Source organism: Bombus vancouverensis, unplaced genomic scaffold (genome assembly GCF_051014615.1).
Source record: "Bombus vancouverensis nearcticus unplaced genomic scaffold, iyBomVanc1_principal scaffold0052, whole genome shotgun sequence".
NCBI lineage: Eukaryota > Metazoa > Arthropoda > Insecta > Hymenoptera > Apidae > Bombus > Bombus vancouverensis.
Genome location: NW_027468943.1, coordinates 19,976 through 41,815, shown reverse-complemented (window position 1 = coordinate 41,815; position 21,840 = coordinate 19,976). Strand labels below are relative to the sequence as shown.

At 35.7% G+C, this 21,840-nt stretch overlaps 1 protein-coding gene and 1 long non-coding RNA gene across 4 annotated transcripts; one reads left to right on the top strand and one right to left on the bottom strand.

Annotated features, from left to right (window-relative positions):
* Window positions 1–1,819: 1,819 nt before the first annotated feature.
* On the bottom strand, window positions 1,820–9,836 carry LOC143304724 (uncharacterized). Of its 2 annotated transcripts, XR_013061379.1 has the most exons (3): window positions 9,733–9,836; window positions 3,812–7,227; window positions 1,820–3,660 (listed from the first exon to the last, which is right to left on the bottom strand). It is a non-coding gene; the product is annotated as an uncharacterized LOC143304724 (long non-coding RNA). The 2 variants fall into 2 exon arrangements; XR_013061378.1 differs by lacking the exon at window positions 9,733–9,836 and having other exon boundaries at window positions 3,812–7,814.
* Window positions 7,919–9,352, top strand: LOC143304723 (venom serine protease Bi-VSP-like). Of its 2 annotated transcripts, XM_076627248.1 has the most exons (3): window positions 7,922–8,428; window positions 8,500–8,654; window positions 8,983–9,352. In XM_076627248.1, exons 2-3 carry the CDS (start codon window positions 8,523–8,525, stop codon window positions 9,136–9,138), a joined length of 288 nt encoding a protein of 95 aa, XP_076483363.1. In that variant the 5' UTR covers window positions 7,922–8,428; window positions 8,500–8,522; the 3' UTR covers window positions 9,139–9,352. The 2 variants fall into 2 exon arrangements, with proteins under 2 accessions (XP_076483362.1, XP_076483363.1); XM_076627247.1 differs by having other exon boundaries at window positions 7,919–8,654.
* Window positions 9,837–21,840: the final 12,004 nt, after the last annotated feature.

Genomic DNA, 21,840 nt, shown 5'->3' with positions numbered 1-21,840 from the left:
GTCGTTCCTTGTAAACGAAAGAAAGGTATTGTAATCGGTCGGAATTAACATAAAACTCGTCGCATGCGACCATATGGCCTGAATGTTGAATAAACGAGAGTAGAGCGCGAGCTATGTGATTCTAACCGTTTAGGCGGAAACTAATGATTGTAACCAGAGCCGAGATATATGCCAATATTACTTTGCTCGTGTAACGTCAATTCATATCAGAGACCAGGCCACACACCACGGACAGGATGGCACCCAGATGTCTGCATATCCTTGGCGCGCACCCTCAATAGTCTTAAGTGCCCACCAGGGGCCTTGGCATTTTTATAGTTAAAGTCCTTCGGACCAAGCGAGTATTTCCTGTCTTAAATTTCCCTTTACGTTTATTGTTTACCACGTGTTAGCTTAGAAAGTTGGTTTTCTCCACTTCTGGTATGTTCCGTTGGCAACTTTCTCGCGAGGGCGGCTAAAACCCTTCCTGGTCTACCAACCGTCCTATTATCCAATCGGAGATGGTGTCTACTGCCCTCACTTCCTTAACCAAAATTGTCATCAACAAATCCGATAGTCCCGTGTCCTTAGACACACCCACCCCTAGCTTTCCTCAGACACAGTATCGTCAGTAAAACTTCACTTATTCTGTATCCTTAGAATAGTCAACATATCTATGTCGGTCTCTACTCTTATAAGTCGCGTACTTAATGTATTGTTGTAACTAAGTCTTACATAACGTGGTTGGAGTGAATTGTGATTTATGTTAACTCAGTGCGTGTTACATTGTGATTGCTGAATTCATAATAAAGGTTGATTAAAATCAAGTTAATAGTTGTGTTACGACTCAACTATATTTTATTTTCACCAACCAACCCAAAAATTACGTGACACTCGACAAAGCGTATAAGATGAGGAGAGAATCGCGATAAGGTAGAACAAGAGACAGATATTCTTTACGTAAAGCAAGTCTGTCAACTAGATTGAAATCCTATAGCTATAACTACAGTGAATCCATATTCTGGCGAATTGTCTTTTCACAAATGAAGCTTCTGAAGAACGGAATTGATACAATAACTACTGTTCATTCATAACTACTGTTGTAAGAATCTATATATTTGTCTATCTATATCTATATATATCGATCTATATATATTTGTCAGAATGTCATTTTATCAAAAAACCCATCCTCTGTAATCATAGTTTAACGAAGCATAATTAATAGAAGAGGTAGAGCGTTAAGTGGAGATGATTTAATCACAGTTAAGTAGATAAATCTCTATATTAGTCTCTTTAATTAAAATGTCCTACGTTTTATTTGCGTCATTTTTTTTCTTTATCCAATTTAAAATGTTTAAATAACAATAGCCTATACAATATAATTTTATGTAAAAAAGTTGATTATACCATGTTTATTACAAATATTTAACATTTTTGTGTACATACAAAATTTAAATTATACCTCGCTTGAGAACAAAAATTCTATTTGTTTTCCTAACATGTACTAATAATTATTGAGCAAACTAGAAAAAGCTGGAGGAGATTACTTAGGAAGATTACTTAGCATCTTATATTCCTGGCAAGAGAAAATGAAAAATTCGTTTCTTCTCTTTGCTTCCCTGTTCCTTCTTTCCTCCTTTTTCCCTTTTTACATCGCTTTGTTTTACATCGCAATTTACATTTATTTGTAAAGTTTGAATCTCCTCGATATTGAAGATGTTGAAGCTGCAAGTATGTATTTCATTTTAATCCATTCGAGACCGAGACTTAATTGTAAGACGATACCTAGGTGTCGGTACGATCTGAATGTTTAGTTAGAATGATTCTGTGTTTTACTCTCTCCAGGGTATCCTTTTCATACTTTGATTTTAAATCGATGACAATCTTAAATAGTATACCTCATATTTTTAAAATATAAAATTATATACTATGTTATTCTATAATGTATTATGTACAGTCATATATATATATGTCGGGTTAACATTAGGATTTAAGGCGCGTAACGATTCTTCGTTTGAATTAGCCATTGTTTTACAAAACAGAGAATATATTTACACGAATAAACAAGGTTTTACAAATATTATGAATAATGAATTTTGTAAATGATATGATTGATTAACAAATGATAAATTAAATTATTAATTAGATTAAAGAATAATAAGTTTTATCGAACAATAAAAGAAACGAATAATATATCTTACGATTTACTAATTTTAACGAATAATGAAAATTAACGATTGATAAATTTACAAATATTGAATTTAATTTACGCTATAAACAATGATCCGGGGTTCAAACGAATACACGGTCAACGGGAAAACTTTAAACAATTTTATAACACAAAAATACGTTTACTGAATCACACGGAAAAATTACTCGATGTATCACTTTCCAAGGCGACCACACGAATGCCTCTCTGATTAAAATCTTTTTCGTAATACGACTGCATTTGTTTGTCATATTCTCGCTGGAAACATCGAGAAGGTTCCAATCGTTGTTGCTAGGCAATATCTGTCAAAAGTTTGTTATATACTCCTTGGTAACATCGAGAAAGATCCAAACGCCGATACTAGGCAATTTCTGTCTTCATCAAGCAAAACGTTTATCCCGTGACCGTGGCTACGTTCAGCGACCAGTTGTCACCTCGAACCCACTTTCGCTTTTCACAAATGTCAAACAATTACAGATGACAATTACTTAATTACAGTTATGATAAAATCTAGGCCAAAGCACTAAAAGGCCTCCTCAAAATTGCATAGGGAAGGCTCCGGTTTTTCATTTCATCTCCGACATATATATATATATATATATATATATAATAATTCTATATTGAAAAAAATATGAAATTAACATGATATATACATTACTACATAAGTTATATATAAAATATGTATATTATACCCTTGCCTACTGACTGATATGAATTTCATTCGGTCTCGAATGCGTTAAAAGAGAGCGCAAAGAAGTCGAAATTACTTATTGTAATTAGTAAAACGACCTGAGAGGCAGACAGATACAAGAAAGAAGGAATATTATATTAGCGGCATTATCATGTTTTTGCTCTCTTTAAGTCTTTCATCGAGACAGACAATCTACAGGTATTAATCGACCAATTTCTCCAAGCCGATAACTTCGAATTGATGTTTATATATAAGAAGTGTTATGTGTTAATCTGTCTAAATGTTTAAAAGGTGTTATAAATTAAATGTTGTTAAACGATACGTAATTGCCTTTTGATCGTAAATTTTACTATCAAGGGGTCTTTTATGTATGCGTAATCATTGTGAATTATAACAATTTATGTGATCGATATTAAAGGTGTTTAAAAGCATGTATTTTTTTCTATATTATTATTCTCCTATATTATTATCCTATATTATTATCCTATATTATTATAGCATTCCTATATTATTATAATATCCAATTACATGTTGATACACAAGATATACAGATTATTATTTATAACGTTTTGGTTTTCTTAATTGAGTCATTCATGTAGTACAAATGATAAGAAATTAGTAATAATTCACAGAAAAAGGATATCGTAGTAGAAATATTATAAAAAAACATTTTCTGTTTTAGTGTAGAGTTACTCCTTCTTACAGACAGTGTCGTACAAATCTGTACGTCTCTGAGAAGATGTAGGTATCTGAGCCCTTACTTCCTCAACAACTTTTAGATCTGATAGAAAAAAGAAACATACGAAGTAATAAGTAATGCTTACTAATAAATTCAACAAATACAGAGGAAGATGGCTAAATCGATAAATTAACGAGACTAAAAATTAATTACATCATGGATCTCTCGCTTTTAATTTTAAGCTGTAAATTACCGATATCGGTGACTGCCATATTCTCTTGAGTTTCCAAATCGTAAAGAATCTTTCCCCAGGGATTGGTCAACTGTGTATGTCCCCATGCGACGTAACTTGCTTAAGGAACACGAGCCGGTGATATGCAGGCAACGTATAATTGATTATCATTCGCTCTGAAACGCTGAAGTAATGACCAGTGCAGTGGTCCAGTGGTCATATTGAATGCCGCTGGATATATCAGCATTTGGCAACCTAACTCAGAGAAGCAGGAAATATGAAGCCACCGAATACCAATTAACTTCGTAGTTGCACGGTTCACATTCCATCATTTCTGAATATGCGAGGACAGTCCTCTTATTGTGCTTTTAATTCTTTTATTTGTTTCATTTTCAGCAAATATACTGGTTTTTTAAATTAAGCTTCTTTTTATACAGAGTTACAGATTATATTAATTTTATATAGAATATATTTAAGAAAGATATTTAATTTTTTGCTAGTTAAGTATTGATCGATTCAGTTACTGTACCTTTGTTCCGATAAATGCGTGCCATTTCCTCGAATCTAATATCATAGCAAATGCCAATACCTATTTTGCAGCCCTCCACATCGAACGTCGTTAGGGAGTTACCAGGACTGAGTGAATCACTCTCTCGAAAAGTAATCTTATTAGGAATGTCGATGTCGAATAGATGTACCTAATAACATAAAAATGTAGTCGCTAATTCTATTGCTGCAACTTTTGTAATTTAATATCAAAGTTACCAACTCCTAAACTTCAATTACTTTTTATTTAATAACTGACAGCGTTTTTATCACTTTCTTTTATTAAAAAATCTTATCATTTAATAATGTTTAAAAAGGAGAAAAAATAAGTATAATAATATTTTAAGTATGTGAAAAATTTATACAACAACAAACACATTACAACAAAAATGGGCGTTTCCCGTATCATAACGTATTTTATAAACCGTAAATTATAGAATTGGTTATAGTATACGTATGTACATATGTATATTCCTAAATTATTCCTAGATAGAGTCACTTTCTTCACCCCAATATTTTCAAATTCAAAGCCATAAAGGAATATATTACTTACCTTTCGGTGTTTTGCTATCAACGTTCCATCGGGACCCCAAATAGTACAGGTATTGTACAATTTATCGCCCTCTATTTCAGGCATCGTACCACCAACTACATAGATGTTGTTTTCTTTAGCTGCGTTCGATGAAGCAACGCTCGTTTCATCATCAGGAATACTCTCGGCGTATTTTGGAAAGTACTCTGCATTGCAATATTTCAATTAATGAAAAATAACTGTCTTTTGTTCCAACCATAAATTAAATTGAAATGTTTGTCAGTTTTTTATTTTTTAAATTATTAAAATAACTAAGTTTTATATTTCGACTTAATTAAATATGCAATTACTTAGCTAATAGTATATATAATAAATTGTTTCTACAGGTTCAAAATGAAAAATGAATATTTAGAAATATTTAATCACGACAATGCTATTTGTGTTAGCATCAGTGGCTTGTTACTCAACGACTTTGCTAGTACTTTTTGAAACATAAAGTTAGTTTTCAATTAACACTTATACTAGAGGCGGAATTATAAATGCAAAATAATTGATAATACTAATTTATAACTACCTAATTATTAGTATCTTAAAAAATATATTTATACAAAAATCACGATAATCATGAAAATGGGGAAATCCTATATTCTCGAATCAACTCACAATTTATTTTGTATATTAATTAGATTCCGCGCTCATCAGTACGTACTCACTGGCGACATCGAGAAAATGTATCGGCAATTCCTCGTACGACCAGAGGATCGGAAATATCAAAGGATATTATGGCGCAGCGCGAGTGGAGAAACAGAAACATATGAGCTTAACACCGTAATACTCTTATCATAGAAATAGAAGCAGTCCTCAATTCCCGCCCGCTAACTCCTATCTCCACCGATCCAAATGATCTCCTAGCCCTCACTCCCGGACATTTCCTCATTGGCGATTCATTAATGTGCTTACGTGATCGAGATTTCAGAGACATTCCATCGAACCGACTCTCCAAATGGCAGCATATCCAACAGCTTAAACAACATTTTTGGAACCGCTGGCATAAGGAGTATTTGAACGAGCTAACCAACCGCAATAAATGGAGCAAGGGTGGACACAGCATCCAAAAGGGCACAATCGTCATCCTCAGAGAGGACAACGTTCCCTCCATGCATTGGCCTCTGGGCCGAGTTATCAAGGTTCATCCAGGCGCCGATGGTGTCATCCGGACAGCTACAGTTCAGACGGCAAAGAGCATTTTGGATCGGGGCGTCAAAAGGCTTGTCCCACTGCCAATTCAACCCGATCTCGAGAAACCCGAACAACTAGCCACCGAGACGAAATAAGATGGGAACTTCAACCACACCTCCCTAGTTTGATCGGTACCCTCTCAACGGGGGGAGAATGTTACGCCATGCGGCTTACCATAGGTCATATTCTTAACTATCGATCGCGCCACTATAATGTCGCAGACGGATCGTCGCGTCTGCCCGGCAAACAAACATTGTAGTGGCAAGCGCGTGGTTCATTAAGCAGGGCGACTTCCAGAAACGTCGACTCGTGGCCCGTATTTTACCTCGCAGTAAAAGAATGTGGCGTGATCCGAACGTAGTGGGGGTCGCCTTCCAGAAAAAACGAAAAAAATCGAAAGGCGTTCAGAACTTTTCGAGAAGTCGAACCGTCAACACATGTGGTATGTCGCGCATTACTTATCAACCAAAACGCAGTTACATTTTTTTTGTTCCTTTTATATCTTTCTAGTTAATAAGTTGTTGAAATAAACATTAATTTATTTGTGTTAATTCCGTGGAATTTCATTGAACTACCCTTATTATCATAATCGAAATAAGGGGATCGATCAGTTCGTGGCGTCGATTATTTAATCGTAACGGGAACTTACAACTCTCGTTGACGTGCTATCTCGCGATCGCGTCTCTCCGCGAACGGTCGAAACAAAATGATTCACTAAAAACTGTCCTGAATTCCTAAGAATTTATTTACCGCAAAACTGACAAAGTGTTTATTTAAAAAATGAGGTTGAAGGTAGTCCTTTTCTTTCATTTCATTCATTTTCATTTTCTTTCTTAAGTATGGCTAACACAATATCTAATCAATTAAAATTTTATATTTTCACGTGAAAAGTTTCTTTAGATAATTATTATCAACATGATGACTAACTCTTACGGATTAATACGTGTCTGTAGGGCAATCCGGTGGACTTGATCGGCTTTTTACTTCGAAAGTTGAGTAATCGGTGTCGCTTTCTTACGCATCTTTGAACTGCATAAATGTTTTAAAATTGTTTGATCCAGAATGTACCACACCGGACAATCAAGAAGGCAGGTGCCTTGACTACAGAAAATGTAAACCTCTGCAAGAAATATGGCAGATACAGTACCGTACAGCCACCGATTTTTATAGACGATCAGTGTGCAGATACCAGGGCAATGTTACGATCGTTTGCTGTCCGAACGATCCAAACAAAGAGAAGAGAGAAATTTTAATAAAAACTGTGTATAAGTATAAGGCTTTGCGACCACCATACCGTGGTTTTAGCAACGTCTCTCATACCAGGGTGGTCGATGGTAAACCAGCTGAACTTGGTACGTTTTATGTCTTTCTTTCCGATTAATAATAAGCCATTTACTGCAAAGAATGAACTTTAAAGGCATTAAACAGCACATCAATGTACATTTCAATTAGACTAAATAATAATGCTATGATTTTATCGGTAGTAACTTTACTTATTAACTTGAATTATTTCTTTCTTTTACTTCATGTTAGGAAGAGTATCTTTTTGCTTGAAATAAAAAATTGATATAGGAGTAATAATATGGATAGAGATCAAAAACTGTTAGGGCAGAAATTACACGTTTGAACTTTATAGTTCAGTATAGTTCAAATAGAAATTATATAGAATTATTTAATAATTTGTATTCCACTGGAATAAAAATTTAATTTCTGTCTTTATCAAATCTCTATTTCAGAGTATTTGTACGTATGTACTTATCGTCTGCTGTATGATCGAATATCGAACAGGTAATAATCGTTGTTACTCGTTATGTGAGAAAAAATTATGTATATTCACAACTATGACTATTGCATTTTAGGCGCTTGGCCATGGATCGCTGCATTAGGTTTTCGTAATCCCCGAAACCCAGACAAACCACTATGGAAGTGCGTAGGTTCCCTGATATCGGCTAGGCATGTTTTGACCGCAGCACATTGTGCACATATGGATGGAATAGAAAACATACACAATCATAATATTGCCATTCTTAGATTGGTGGAGGAGGTGCCATTTTCGAGTAACTCCTCAAATATATATATATATATATGCTATTGAGTATTACTGAAGTATCATATCCTGAAATTTCTTACTGTACACATATATTGTGTCATAAAGCGTGTACAATTCTTTCTCATACTTTTCGTCATTCGTTTCCTGCATTTTCATTTATTTTTTTATTTTTCAGGGTACGTATATCCCATTTGTACGAAAGAGCCCCTACGAAAGAGCAACTTCGTCGGCTATAACCCCCTTGATGCTGGATGCAGAGCGTTAAGATATAGTAAGTGATATCAATTTTATAATAAAATTAAACAGTTCCAGTCTTAAATATCTTTCTTATTTTCTTCGTAGGACGACCACGACGTAATGCATTAATGGAAGTACAAATGCCAGTGATTAAGAACGCCGAATGCAAAATAGCTTATTCCAAATTTCCTAATGCACCTGATATCACTGATGGTATAATATGCGCCGAACATGCTCAGGGTGGAGAGGATTCTTGTACGGTAATTAAGTTACAGAGTTACTACAAACTATACGGTATCTGAAGACACGTCAATTCGAATTAACATCAAATCGACGTCTTAAACATTAGAAATAATAGATAAACACAATTTAATAGTTTTGCCCACTTCTCACACCTCATTATGGTATTTAATCTAATTTCCTTCTAATCTTAGTTTTGCTCAAAATACATATAACATGTACATTATAAATTGGAGTATTTCTATACACAAATCAATAGAAGATTATTACTGTATATAAGTATAATTTCAATACAATTCGATCGATATATTTCAGTATCTTTGATTAAAAATTTAACGATCCTTTCAGGCTGACCGCGGCGGACCACTGCTGATACAACATGAATTAACCTCCTATTTAATAGGTATTGTGTCTTACGCTTATAAGTGCGGCACAGCTGGCTATCCCAGCGTTTACACTAGGGTCACATCGTACCTTGACTTCATTCTCCAAGCGATGCAATAATATGATATTACTGTTCCATAAATATCATTGTGTAAAAAACGTAAAGTTGGATTTTCTTATTGTGGAGATAAGAAACAGCTCAAATTTACATTGTTTTGTACGTTACAAATTATAGGCTTAAAATGTACGAAATGTAACTTTGAAACGACACTAATTTTCTACGCACGATAAACCTTCACGACTTAGGTATGTAAAGATGATAAACGTATATTAATTCTATTAATTTGGTAATAATAAACCAACTTTCTGAGAAGTTCTGTAAATTTCGTTTCTGTTGTATCAAGAGAATAATGGAATATTTCACTTAGATCGTATACTTCTTGTATGTACATACAAAATTTTCCGGCTAATCTAAAACACTTCATAAGATAGAGTGCTTCTGGAGATTCAGACACAGAGAGTGCATAAAATACAAGATAAGTCTCGTGTCTTTCAAAATTATTTTTTATTCGCTAAAAACGTCCTGTGTACTCATGCAATCACATGCAACCTCGAAACTTCGCTTATTTTTTATCACTTTCCAATTCAATACACTGTTTCTGCATTTTTGACTATATGTAAGAGAAATTTCCATTCAGCCAAAGGTGTACTTACAGATTATAGATTCCTATACGACTCTCGGTAAAAATTTATCCGCACTCCAGATAGTTAAAACTTCTGTGGACCGTATTGATCCATCTGCACTCTTCGTATGACGTCAATATCTGTTCAGTGCTGTTGCGCAGGTTTCATTGTGTTACGTCAATTCGTTTGTGACCGTTGCGCGAGTAATGGCGCTTTGCAATGGCGATTTGCAGGAAAACAGTGCAGGATGCTGTGATTCGTTTCTTGTGGTCGGAAGTTATGTTTGATGCCTATATTTATCAAAGATTTAATGCACATTATGGAGAAAGTGTTTTGTCACGAAGTGTGTTTGAATGGGCACAAAAGTTCAAAGAAGATCGCACAAGTGTTATGAAAAAACAGCTGGACGCCCGTCCACATCCACGACGACAACATTGAACGTGCTCATGAACTTATGCTCTATGGAATAGACGAGTGACACTGGATAATGTGGCAAATCATTTGCAAATCAGCCACGGCTGTGCTTATGGAATAGTGCACGACAGATTTGGGTTTTAAAAAGTTTGTGCGAGATGGATGCCGAGAAAGCTGATGAAAAGGTGAAGACGACGATGCATTCGTGGTTCGCAGCTCAGCCCAAAACATTTTTTAACGAGAAAATACGAAGGTCCTTCAGCAAATGGACAAAGTGTATACAGAAATTGAGTGATTATGTCAAAAAATGATGTATGTCTTTTTTGACAATTGCTTAAAATAAATTCTACACCGACAGAGCGGGTAACTTTTTACTCACCCTCGTAAGACACTTAAATTTCCAATCTATTATGATGAACAAAAGAGCTTATACTATTAAATCTAATTGTATTTTGTTGCATGAGAGTACACGTGTATGTGATGTACATTACCTTTATATTCCCTTGAACGCTTCAATATTGCGCATATATACTATATTTTGTACAGCTTCTATAAAATTTTGTATGTTTGTTTAGGCTGTTAATCTAGAAGCTGGAGTACAAAGAAGTGGCACAATGATGTGGGCTGATGACATTTATAATTATCAAGGAATCACCCCTACATTCGCTCAGGTATATATCGTTGACTATAATGTATTTAACATATATGATTGTTAGAATATTAATAATTAATCTTTATTTCTATCAGAATTTTAATGAAACTGTCCCTTGGGAAGGAAGAACTGATACCTTGATATCACGGTTTGTACATCCTATATATACGACAAATTTTAGAACATTATATAACGAAGAACCAGATCGCCGTGGCCATGTGATGTGAATAAAAGGACTTGAATTTGATGATATTTTTGTAACGTTAGATAACATAACTAAGTATCTTCACAGTAAGATAGGATGACATGGTTTACATGATCTTAATGTTGTTCACTTGAGTGATGATATTATAAGGAAAAGTGTAATATCACAGGTAGGATGATTCATAATTTAGAACTACTATCTCATGTATGTATTACAAATTAAAGAAATATATTAAATTTTATAGGATATTTATGTTTAGTAACCAGTAATTCAGAGATTGGTATTCATGGTTACTATAACGAGGCTGTAGAAACGCACCCTTTCTTCTTTGCAAATGGTCCTGTATTTATGTCTAAGCCGAAACTGGAACCTCTGAATAATTTACATTTATTCTTGTTATTTTCTAAAATACTTATCTACAGTATACCATAAGGAATGATACCGTATCGCACCTAATCAAGTGCCTTAAGAAACATCAACAGGATATCACAGTAATCCCTTATCGACTGATATGTAAGTAAAAGTTATGTGTCATTGTTATACACAGTTATTTATCATTTTCTATTAATTCAGTTGTAGCCACTACAATATCTATGACACTGGTAGTAATTATGAGAACAATAACGATGTTCTATAAGAGGAAATTATGATTAGGAACAAAAACTTACAGGTAAGTCAATGTATATGTTATTTGCCATTTGAAAAGAAAGTTACTAACTTAGAATTTTTTGATAAATAATAATTGTGCAAAATATATTGGATTTCAAATTTGTCAAAAATTGAAATTTAAGAAGCATTGTAATAATATAACATTAATATTTTGATTTTTCAGGAGATATCATGCGGTGGATGGATAATATGTAAAAAATATTAAGCAGTATATGAATTTTCATATTGCGTAGAGATAACAAAATGAATTTTAAAAAATGGCGACATGGTAATAAGAAATAGCATCATGACAAAGAATATATAAAGACAGTTTCATTTTTTATAAATAAAAATTTGTTGTTCCAGATTTTGAAATATAGTGAAACGTTTAATTAGTATCTTAATATCTTTAAATAATTATTATTTTAGAATCAATTGTAATTGTATCATACGTACTTTTGAATTCGTGCAAGAACATATGTAATTTTGAAGTAGTTATTATTAGGAAATTGTTAGACGCGAACAGTATGCGAAAAGTTAGTATGCAGTGTAATAATTATCAATCAAAACACAAGAATTAAATTCTTGAGGAAAAAATTTCCGGAATTTCTTATTTACACGATTATAAAGAAATCCATAATAAGAAGGAGCTGCTTTCTAATACTTCTCTTCCTTGTAATGCCTATGTTAATGATAACGAGGTTCGACTTTTTGTTTTTAGAGGGATACTGGAAAATTTGAAAGTACAGTACCATTGGGAAGAAAATCACGATATTGAAAACGATATTTGCAAGTAAATTTCCAAAAAATCTGTTTTCAAATTTTCGCTTTCTATTTCACATTAAAAGAAAGGGCTGCCTTCTTTCTCTGCAAGACAAAACAAACATTCTGAATCTCGTATCAATGAATGATGTCAATAAGTTATTTTTCTTTTCAGATTGAACAATATTCCAGATTTATTCATAATTTCATACTACGCGAAGAATAGACTTTCATAGGTATATAAAGGAAATATTAAGTATAGGAAAACTCTTTTTCGTTGTAGGTGACATATGCTTCACGGTTGAACACATGTATTTTTGAACACATATAAATGAAAAAGTACTCTTATGGAGAAAAAGAATTGATACCTTCGATTGACATTAGATAATGTATATAAACTTATGAACAATCACTATCGGTTTGTATTTTAGGTGCACACGCAGATTTGTTGGAGTTCTTATAAAATGTACATCCTGTACGAACGTTTTATTCTTCCAAATTTTACGATACTATGTCTCATATAATAACTATATGGATTAAACGTAATATAAATGATCCGAAAATAGACTCGAACGACATTAATTGTCTTTCTATTTATACCAATATCGAAAATACAAGTAAAGCCGGAGCAATAGTATGCAAGAATGGACTATTTATTATTTTAAACCAAATCATAGCATATTCAGAATGCACAGTATTATCATGAAATGTAAATGAATCAGTTGTAAACGAACGATTTTACTGTAAAATCGTTGCCTCCTTTTTTTCATCTGAAATATAGCAGCAATGAGTACATTCTTTTAATATATAATAAAACGAGATATCTTTATAAAGTTACATATGTCATCACTGGTAACTGTTATCTCGTATGACACCAAATATACCGTTAGTATGGAATGATATTTTTATGAAGATATACTTTAATGATAGATTTTATGAATGAAACGTTATATAAGACAAATTATCTCTTGTCATTCTATGAAGTGTAGTAGCTAACGAAGATTAATTTTACGAAGTATTGGAGCAAAAGAGAATTAAAAAATTAAAAAGATCTAAATAAGATTGTTCGTGTGGCTTAATTATCTCAATTCTGGTACACCACTTGTTACATTCTAACTAATTAGCGCTAAACAATAACTTGCAAATATTAAAGATATTAACACCTTAATATTAACACCTAAAGGTTTTCAGGAAATTTTATAATATTTGATTATTGTATATCTAGTCATTGATTGATAAAATTTCTTGTATAAGCATAGATCGAGGTTGACGTCATACGCAGATTGCATATCATTGACAGGTATCGTTTTAATTTATTTTATGGCTAGAATCATTTGAATATTATACGAATAATTATTTCCATTCGAACGATTAATAGATCACGTACCTATAAAAGATATATTATGAAAAAGACGTGACGAAACAAAAAAATATTGGAAATTCCGTTGTCTGTTGATTTTTATTTCCATGTAATTACATATGAAATGGGTAATTCATTAACATCTCCTCGAATCGAATATAATTCGTTACACTTCACAACGATTCAAATAATGGACGGGAAATATATAATAAGTTTCCTGTCCTTGCGTTAAAATAGTACTGTACAAATCAGATGATACAGGAAATACCCAAAAAACCCAATTACATCCACATTGCATGACAGCACACTTGCAATGGATTTTTGTGATTTCAATGTCACAGACAATGACACAACTAATCAGAACACGTTCGAGGCTATAGACATTGAAATTACCGCGTGTTTAATACGTTTAAAGCATAAATCTAAATTTCACGCGATTATTTCTTTGTACATTGTGAAACTCTTAAATTATCTTAATCGAATAAATAATCCTAATGTAATAAAACATCTTGAAATAGACCTAGATATCTGAAACAGAAACTCGAAGGATAAGAAATCCTAAAAGGTACTAATCCTAAAATAACAAACTCCTAAATAATAAACAAGTGATAAAACCTGTTATAAATAATAAACCTTACCTGGAACAATCAAATCCTAACTAATCGAAAATAAAATAAGGCAAGCAATTCTTAATCTTTCAAGTAATTTTTCCGAAAACACAGAAAGATAGAGAAATTAAAAAGACGCAGCACAAATTGCAGCACAATGAAAGTTTCAGAGCGATGAATACGATCGTATTAAACTAAATAATTTTCAAAAGTGAAATTACACTGAAACGTATATCGATGATATTTGTCATTTCTACGATCTGTTTCGCTTGATCGTGCTTCTTTTCTGATGTAAATTCAATTTATGATACGAACTAAGTTTCCTTTATTATTATTAGTCCTGTGTCTTTTTAATTCGTCACTTCTTTTATTTCAGAACAATGACGGGCTCCAAGATGCTGTTCGGATGTTTGGCGTTAATTGCTTTTCTTCATCCATTAGTTCACGTTTGTACTTCGAGTAGTACAGCTCAAGGTTTGTACTTCGAGTTGTCTTTTTCCATGCACTTCAAATTCCAATACGATCTGGTCACGTGGCCTTCGTACAATTTCGAAATTTTACCTGTTTGGTAATCGTCAATGAAAAAAGAAGTTATGCGTGACCTCAACACATTGAAACAATTTTTATGATTTTTTATTTGCCGGTTGGTCAGCAAGTTAATGGAAAAATTTCACTTAACTATTCGCGTTAATTTCTTCGGTTTAACTTTTGGGAAATGCTTCGTTAGCTTCGGGAATATTCCAACGATTCGTTTTACGTACAAAATAAGCATGATAAATATTACATCACGGTAATGTAATATCGGAATATATTAAAGGTGTAATTTTGTCCGATTAATTATAATTTATTAATAATGGATTGAAAATACAGATATTAGTTAGACAGAGAAACGATGTTTGATTAACAGGAAAACTAAATGCAACGCTCGTATTTACAACAAATAACTTGACAACTATTTGGTAACTCTCTCTCTCTCTCTCTCTCTCTCACTAGCAACTCTAACACTCGACAACACTCGCAACTCAATTCTAACGACTCTATGCTTCGACGTCTCCATCAACTCTGATTCTCGCAACACGCACACTTTTCGATTCGCCTTGGATAGCGAAACCGTCCTTCTTCTAACGTTGTCTATGGTTTCCCTCATACCTATGTAAGAACTACCAACTACGTGCCTTTAGTCACGTAGGCACTCTTAAATGTAAACGAACCACAGAAACACGACGTACACGGTTTTTCTATTTTCAGCCGATCTCCAATCAAAGCTATTCTACGATATCACAATCGGCCTTTCCTGACAATCACATCTGCCCTCAGATGTGCTCATCATCGCCGCTCGCACTTACATCACTATCGTCAGCATTCCACCATTTCATGTGATCGGCTGCCGTGGAAGTTGTACGTGGCCCTTCGTGCTCCCCCTCTCGCTGCACTATGTATCGGTCATTTCGCAGGACTTTTATCACCCGATACGGTCCAAGAAACTTCGGATGCAGCTTTAGCCCGGGACCCCTCTGCATCCTCTCGATTGCCACTAGATCTCCCGTCCTGTATGCTATCGCCTTCTTGCGTCTCCTGTTATACGCCCGCTTGTTTCGGATTTGGATCTCCTCAATCCGTCTCTTTGCGTCCGCACGCAGCTGATCTCGTTCCTCTTGGAACACCGCGGCCTGTTCGTCCTCGATGCTACTGCTCCTCTTTCGCTCTTCCTCTATCTTCCTCTCCGTTGTTTGTTTACCCATTTCACTCTTGTCAGGGGCTTTGATCGTCGTGGCAGCATCGTGACATTTTCGTAGGCTCGGTTCGTACATGGAAGACGTTAACAACTTACCATCTACCGAGACTATGATCTCTTCTTTTTCGAAGGTCTTCACGTTCATCGTGTCCTCGACAATCCCATCGTCGTCCTCGTCATCCACATCCTCTGTATATCGAATCTTCGTATCGATATTATTGGAGGGATTCCGCGCGTGCGACTTCCCTTGTCTTTTCGTTCGCCTTGCACTCACTCTCTTCGAGTCTATCCGAAAACTTGAAACAACTCTCACATCCGCAACGCTATCCTTCTCTGTAAATTCGCAAATATCATCAACAACATCCTGTTGCTGTTGTTTAGCCAGATTCTTCCTCCTCGTGATGTTCGCTAAGTCCTCCTGCTGGCCGCAAGAATCCGACGAGGACACCATCTCGTGGTCCACTTTACCAATCACCACGTGTCTTGCCACTATTCTCCGTTCCTCCGACACTTGCTGCACAGCTGCCCGATACTTCTTCAAAACTTCTGCTAACTCTTCTTTATTTTCTTCCAATTGCGACAGTAGCTCAGTTCGTTCGCGACTAGCTACATTAACACGATCTTCTGCTTCGGAACGTTGCCGCAGTACTTCCTGCAACGAAGCCTGCGTCTCATTCGGTTCTTGCTCCAGTGCCTGTTTCGCTTTAACTGCAACTGCTCTAGCGCATTCTGCATCTTCTAACTGGTTCTTCAGCTGTCGTAAAGCTGCTTTACCCGTCGAGTCACCTTTCGATCTCTCCAGCATCGTTTGAGCGTCTCTTAGCAATGCTTTGGTTCTCTTCAAATCTCTTTTTAGCCTATGTTGCATGTCCTTAACGTGTGACAAATCTATCTCACTCGCCTGTGTCTCTACATCTATCTTGAGGACTTCCGGACACTCATCGGGATTTTCGTCCTTTATTCTACTAATAAAAGATTTTCCCCCTTTTATACTTATTTCAACAGTGTCCAAAAAGTCTGCGCCAATAATAAGCGAATGTTGCATCACTGTGTCTGGAACTACGTGTATGGTTATACAGTACGACTCATTGTCTATAATAATGTTCGTCGAAAATTTCCCGAGCGTAAAATTCCTTCCGGAACCGACACCGCGAAATCCAACGATTTCCCGACTTAATCTGGACGCTCCGATTTTCATATGCTGATCTGCTCGCATTAGAGTCAGCTCACTACCGGTGTCTATCAACGCGCTCAATTCGAAATTTTCCATCTTAACATCCTTACCACGCCTTGTTTGTAACGACCGAAACACGCTGTAAACTTTTTTTGAGGGCTCACCCAGTGCCTTGTCGCATTTTGATGCGATGTGTCCGTACTCCCTACATTTGAAGCATTTAGGTCCTCTCGCATTGCTCGGACACTCCGCACACACGTGCTCCGCATCACCGCAATTGTAGCATCGCGCCTTCCTCGCATCTCCAGATCGACCGGGTTCCTTGTTCCTCTCGGTTTCGGACAGCTTCGCCACCGGCTTTACCGTGCTACTCTTCGGCTCCTCAAATTTCGTCCTCATCTCCATATCTCTTTTTATCGCTTCGTAGCGCCTGAAACGCTCTTTTAATTGCTCGATATTCCTGGCTCCGTATAGCACAGTCTTGTTCGCGACCTCGTCGGGAATGCCTTGGATAATGTAGTCTATCAAGGATTGCGTATCAACCCTTCCTTGTTTTGCAATCCCGCACATGTGATACATATATTGTTGCAGACTCTCATCTGCTTTCTTCTTTCTATGGGATAACTCGCCATGTATCTGTTGGTCGCTTACTACATTTTTAAACTCATTCCTCAACGCCTTTTTTAGCTTTGCCCAAAACTTCGCGCATCGCTCTTGTCGTACGAAGGCCTGAGCGGAGCCTGCGAGTAATTTCTTAGCATAGGCCACCATATGGGCGTCTGACCAACCCCACACTTCTGCCATTTCCTCGAAGTCTTCCACCCACTGATTTACACTCAGCAGATCATCCCCGCTGAATTTCTCTAATGAGTCTTCCACGTCTTTAAGACTCAACATCGAACCGACGCATATACTTCTGCTGATACTCATCGCGGTCCTGACACACCGCTCGCGTGCCTCTCCTGTATTCTCGCGCGCCTTGTTTATCGTCCTCGCCTTCACTTTCGTCGGAGCTCCCTTCTTCCGACGATACATCGTCTCCTTCTAGGGCCGCCTGTAGCCGCGCGCGTAGTTCGGTTTTTCTTCCCGTTACCTTCAACCCCAAGCTAACGAGACGCGCTCTCAGCTCTTTCGTCCTCAGCTTCTCGAGGTCTTCCTCTCCCTCTTGACTGCGTTCGGCTCTCTGCTTGCTTCTTAGATCTCGCTGGTTTGTTGGTTCTTCGCCACGCTTCGAATCCTTAGGAGTAGATCGACCAGGTTTGCACGCTCTGTTCAACCTGGCAACCAGCACTGATCTCGCACCGGATATAGGCAGATTCATCTGTGCGAGCTTACTCCTCAGCTCCTCCAGCGTCAAATCCTCTTCACCCGACAATCGTTCGTCTTCAACGTTTGCCATTTTATTCTATTCTTTTCTACTCCCGCACAAATAGCTCCGTTAAATCGTATCGTTTCTCTGTCTTATTCAATCCCGAACGAGCCCCCACTTGTAATATCGGAATATATTAATAATGGATTGAAAATACAGATATTAGTTAGACAGAGAAACGATGTTTGATTAACAGGAAAACTAAATGCAACGCTCGTATTTACAACAAATAACTTGACAACTATTTGGTAACTCTCTCTCTCTCTCTCTCTCTCTCTCTCTCTCACTAGCAACTCTAACACTCGACAACACTCGCAACTCAATTCTAACGACTCTATGCTTCGACGTCTCCATCAACTCTGATTCTCGCAACACGCACACTTTTCGATTCGCCTTGGATAGCGAAACCGTCCTTCTTCTAACGCGTTTTTAAAACGCGATAGCGCTATCACTTTCTAAAAGCGTCGTCTTTACATTTCCGATGGCCACGGGCACATCCGACTGCCAGATATACAATGTATTATAAGAGTATCATTACCATACTTTTCATGAAAACAGCAACTTTTCTTGATAACTATACTCTGTAACATAGATTGAAGTCGCTGATTTGATCCCTCTGATATCGTTGTCTTATGAGAGTCTCGCCTGGTCTTGATTGGTTCTGTTGACTCTTATCGTTGTGAAAAATCGATTCGTTGTGTACCTTTTTTGTATAGAGAATTATTTTGTGGTAGAATATAATGTTGTAATATTCGTGGTCTTTGCTTTACTAATTTTGTCACTGAGCCGCTCTTTGGTTCGTTGAGCGATTCATATTCCGCATATATTCCGTACTTGCTTCGCTTGGTACTTTTATAATTTTCGCAGTTACAATAAAAAATTTAATTCTTAACAGATTAAAGATTTAACCTCTTGCTTTATAGTGTACAATAATTTTTTTCTTTTTCTTTTTTTTTTTTTTTTTTTTGTATAGGTTATGTGATCCATAGTTTGAGTAACTAGTACATATATATATTTACGTGACAAGCTTTCATTTCAATCTATATTTAAGATTAATATTTTATCAGTTTCTGTTCGTAACAACATCGAAGTAGTCCATAAGTTTGAAGAGTATAATTAAGGAAGTTATGAAGCAAGAGGTTAAGAACAAATTCTGAAAGAGGTTATGTACAACTCAGTAGAACTGCTTTACATTACTTTGCGAATTACTTTTCAAGCATAAAAATAATTTAACAGCCACTTATAGTTACTTCCTTACCATTACATTCATTACATTCGTTTGATTTTGTAAACAAAATAACCATGCTGACCAGTCTCTTATTTAAAATAGAATTATTTTGTCATATATCCAACAGTTTACTTTCTCTTCGCTTTGTCTCGTATTACGACTTTATAACGGTGTTTCTTTAAACTTTAAACGATCGTAATAAATGTATTTACGGACGATGACTGATATCTGGTCTGTCTTAAAGTTTCAACTAATTAGTGCCCCGTTACTTTGGACGTTATGAAATGTTGTATAACCAAAGACTTATCTTCTCTTTTGGTAGTTGCATAAGAGAAGACTGAGCCATTGAAACGCTCGAATAGATTAGCTGATTCGCTTAACGTATTTTTACTTCCGACGAGCTAAACACAAGAGCAGAAAGCACATAAGGAATAATACAGAAACGTCAAACGTATACAGAAATATATTTCGTAAAAGCATTAGTACGTAACATGTCTTTATAATTCTATTTATGTATAGTAAAATGGCTTGTTTCCATTTTCATGAATTATAACTGACATTTCAAAGCATTCATGTAGATATGTAACTCTCGTTAATTAATAATTTAACAATGCGTCATGAAACGTATCATTTTCGTTTCTTCCTTTGTTTCGTTATACACAGGAACGAATTTGTAAATACAGATGTATAATCAACGATAACATATGACAGCGAGTATAATAACTGTCAGCAAAGGAAGAGGTCGGTAAAATGATTGTGGTTGATTTCAGTGTATCGGTAAATAAGCTTCGACAGACGTTGCCGGGGGACTCGGTGTCGGTGAAACCGCGTCGATGAAATGATTGTCAGTGATTTAAAGATAACCCAATTTATTGATCTGTCTCCCCTTCATGGCGTTGTACGTCTCTCTATAAAACATATTCTACCTCGGAGGGCTGAAAAATTTAACTTGGTCTCACTGGACTGGACTGTAAGTAAGAAAATTGAAATGCAAAATCCACGTGTGAGCGCAACGGTTTAGATGGAAAGTTCGATAGGACAATTATGTATATTAGCCTGAAAGAAAGCTCGTGGCTTCGCACGCAACACGTAATTTCCCTCGCTGAAATAATCCTATTACAACGATACGATTTAAAATTTTCCTTAACAGACCTCGCAATGTAATTCTTCATCTACAATTTTTTATTCGGCCTGAAACAAGAGACTTTCGAAGCCTTATAGAGTCTCGCGAATGTAAAAGTCAGGTTTCAACGTATTTTCGCGTCTTATTCTATAATACTGAAGACATTAAAGGTGTTAACGATTATTGTCTCACTATGTACGTACATCAAACGAGTACTTACGTAAGAGACGAATGGAAATGGAAACAGCCGAGAATAATTGAAGATAATTTGAATACGTTCCAGGCTATAATACAATTTCTCGTGAACCGTAATTGATTCGCAGAAGGGAATTGCTGCTTCTCCCGACTAGCAAAGTGTTTCGCAAAAAAAAAAAAAGAAAAGAAAAATGGTATCGGAAGGATAGAAAAAAAGCGGTGGCCTACATCAAGCAATCTTCATGCCGATAATGCATTTATTATTCAGTTCGTTCATTTTCTATCGCGTAACAGACACTGGGATAACTGACAGAACGAGCGTATAAATTTTGCATCTCTCAACCTGACTTCTCCCAATTCGTATACTTCCATCCTTCGTATAAGTGACAATGAATCAGAAGAGTTTCATAGCAATATTGAACAACATACAGTCAACTACAACACCATTAGATACATCCACCATACAGTCAACTACAACACCATTAGATAACAGCAATACAATAGATTATTATTTTCTACGCGTCATTGATTCATCATCATCATTTTCCATTTTTTTAGCATATGTAAAAACGTATCTGACGTAATCTTACCTCGCTCTTTGAGTACAAAAATCCATTCAAATGAAACAAAGGGAAAAGAAATAAGAAAACAAACACTCACATACG

What these genes read in the sequence shown, in the direction of transcription:
- LOC143304723 (XM_076627247.1), top strand. Translation starts at nt 8,523, where the DNA reads ATGGAAGTACAAATGCCAGTGATTAAGAACGCCGAATGCAAAATAGCT. An exon ending in GTGGAGAGGATTCTTGTACG is followed by an intron (nt 8,655 to 8,982) that starts GTAATTAAGTTA and finishes CGATCCTTTCAG; the next exon opens with GCTGACCGCGGCGGACCACT.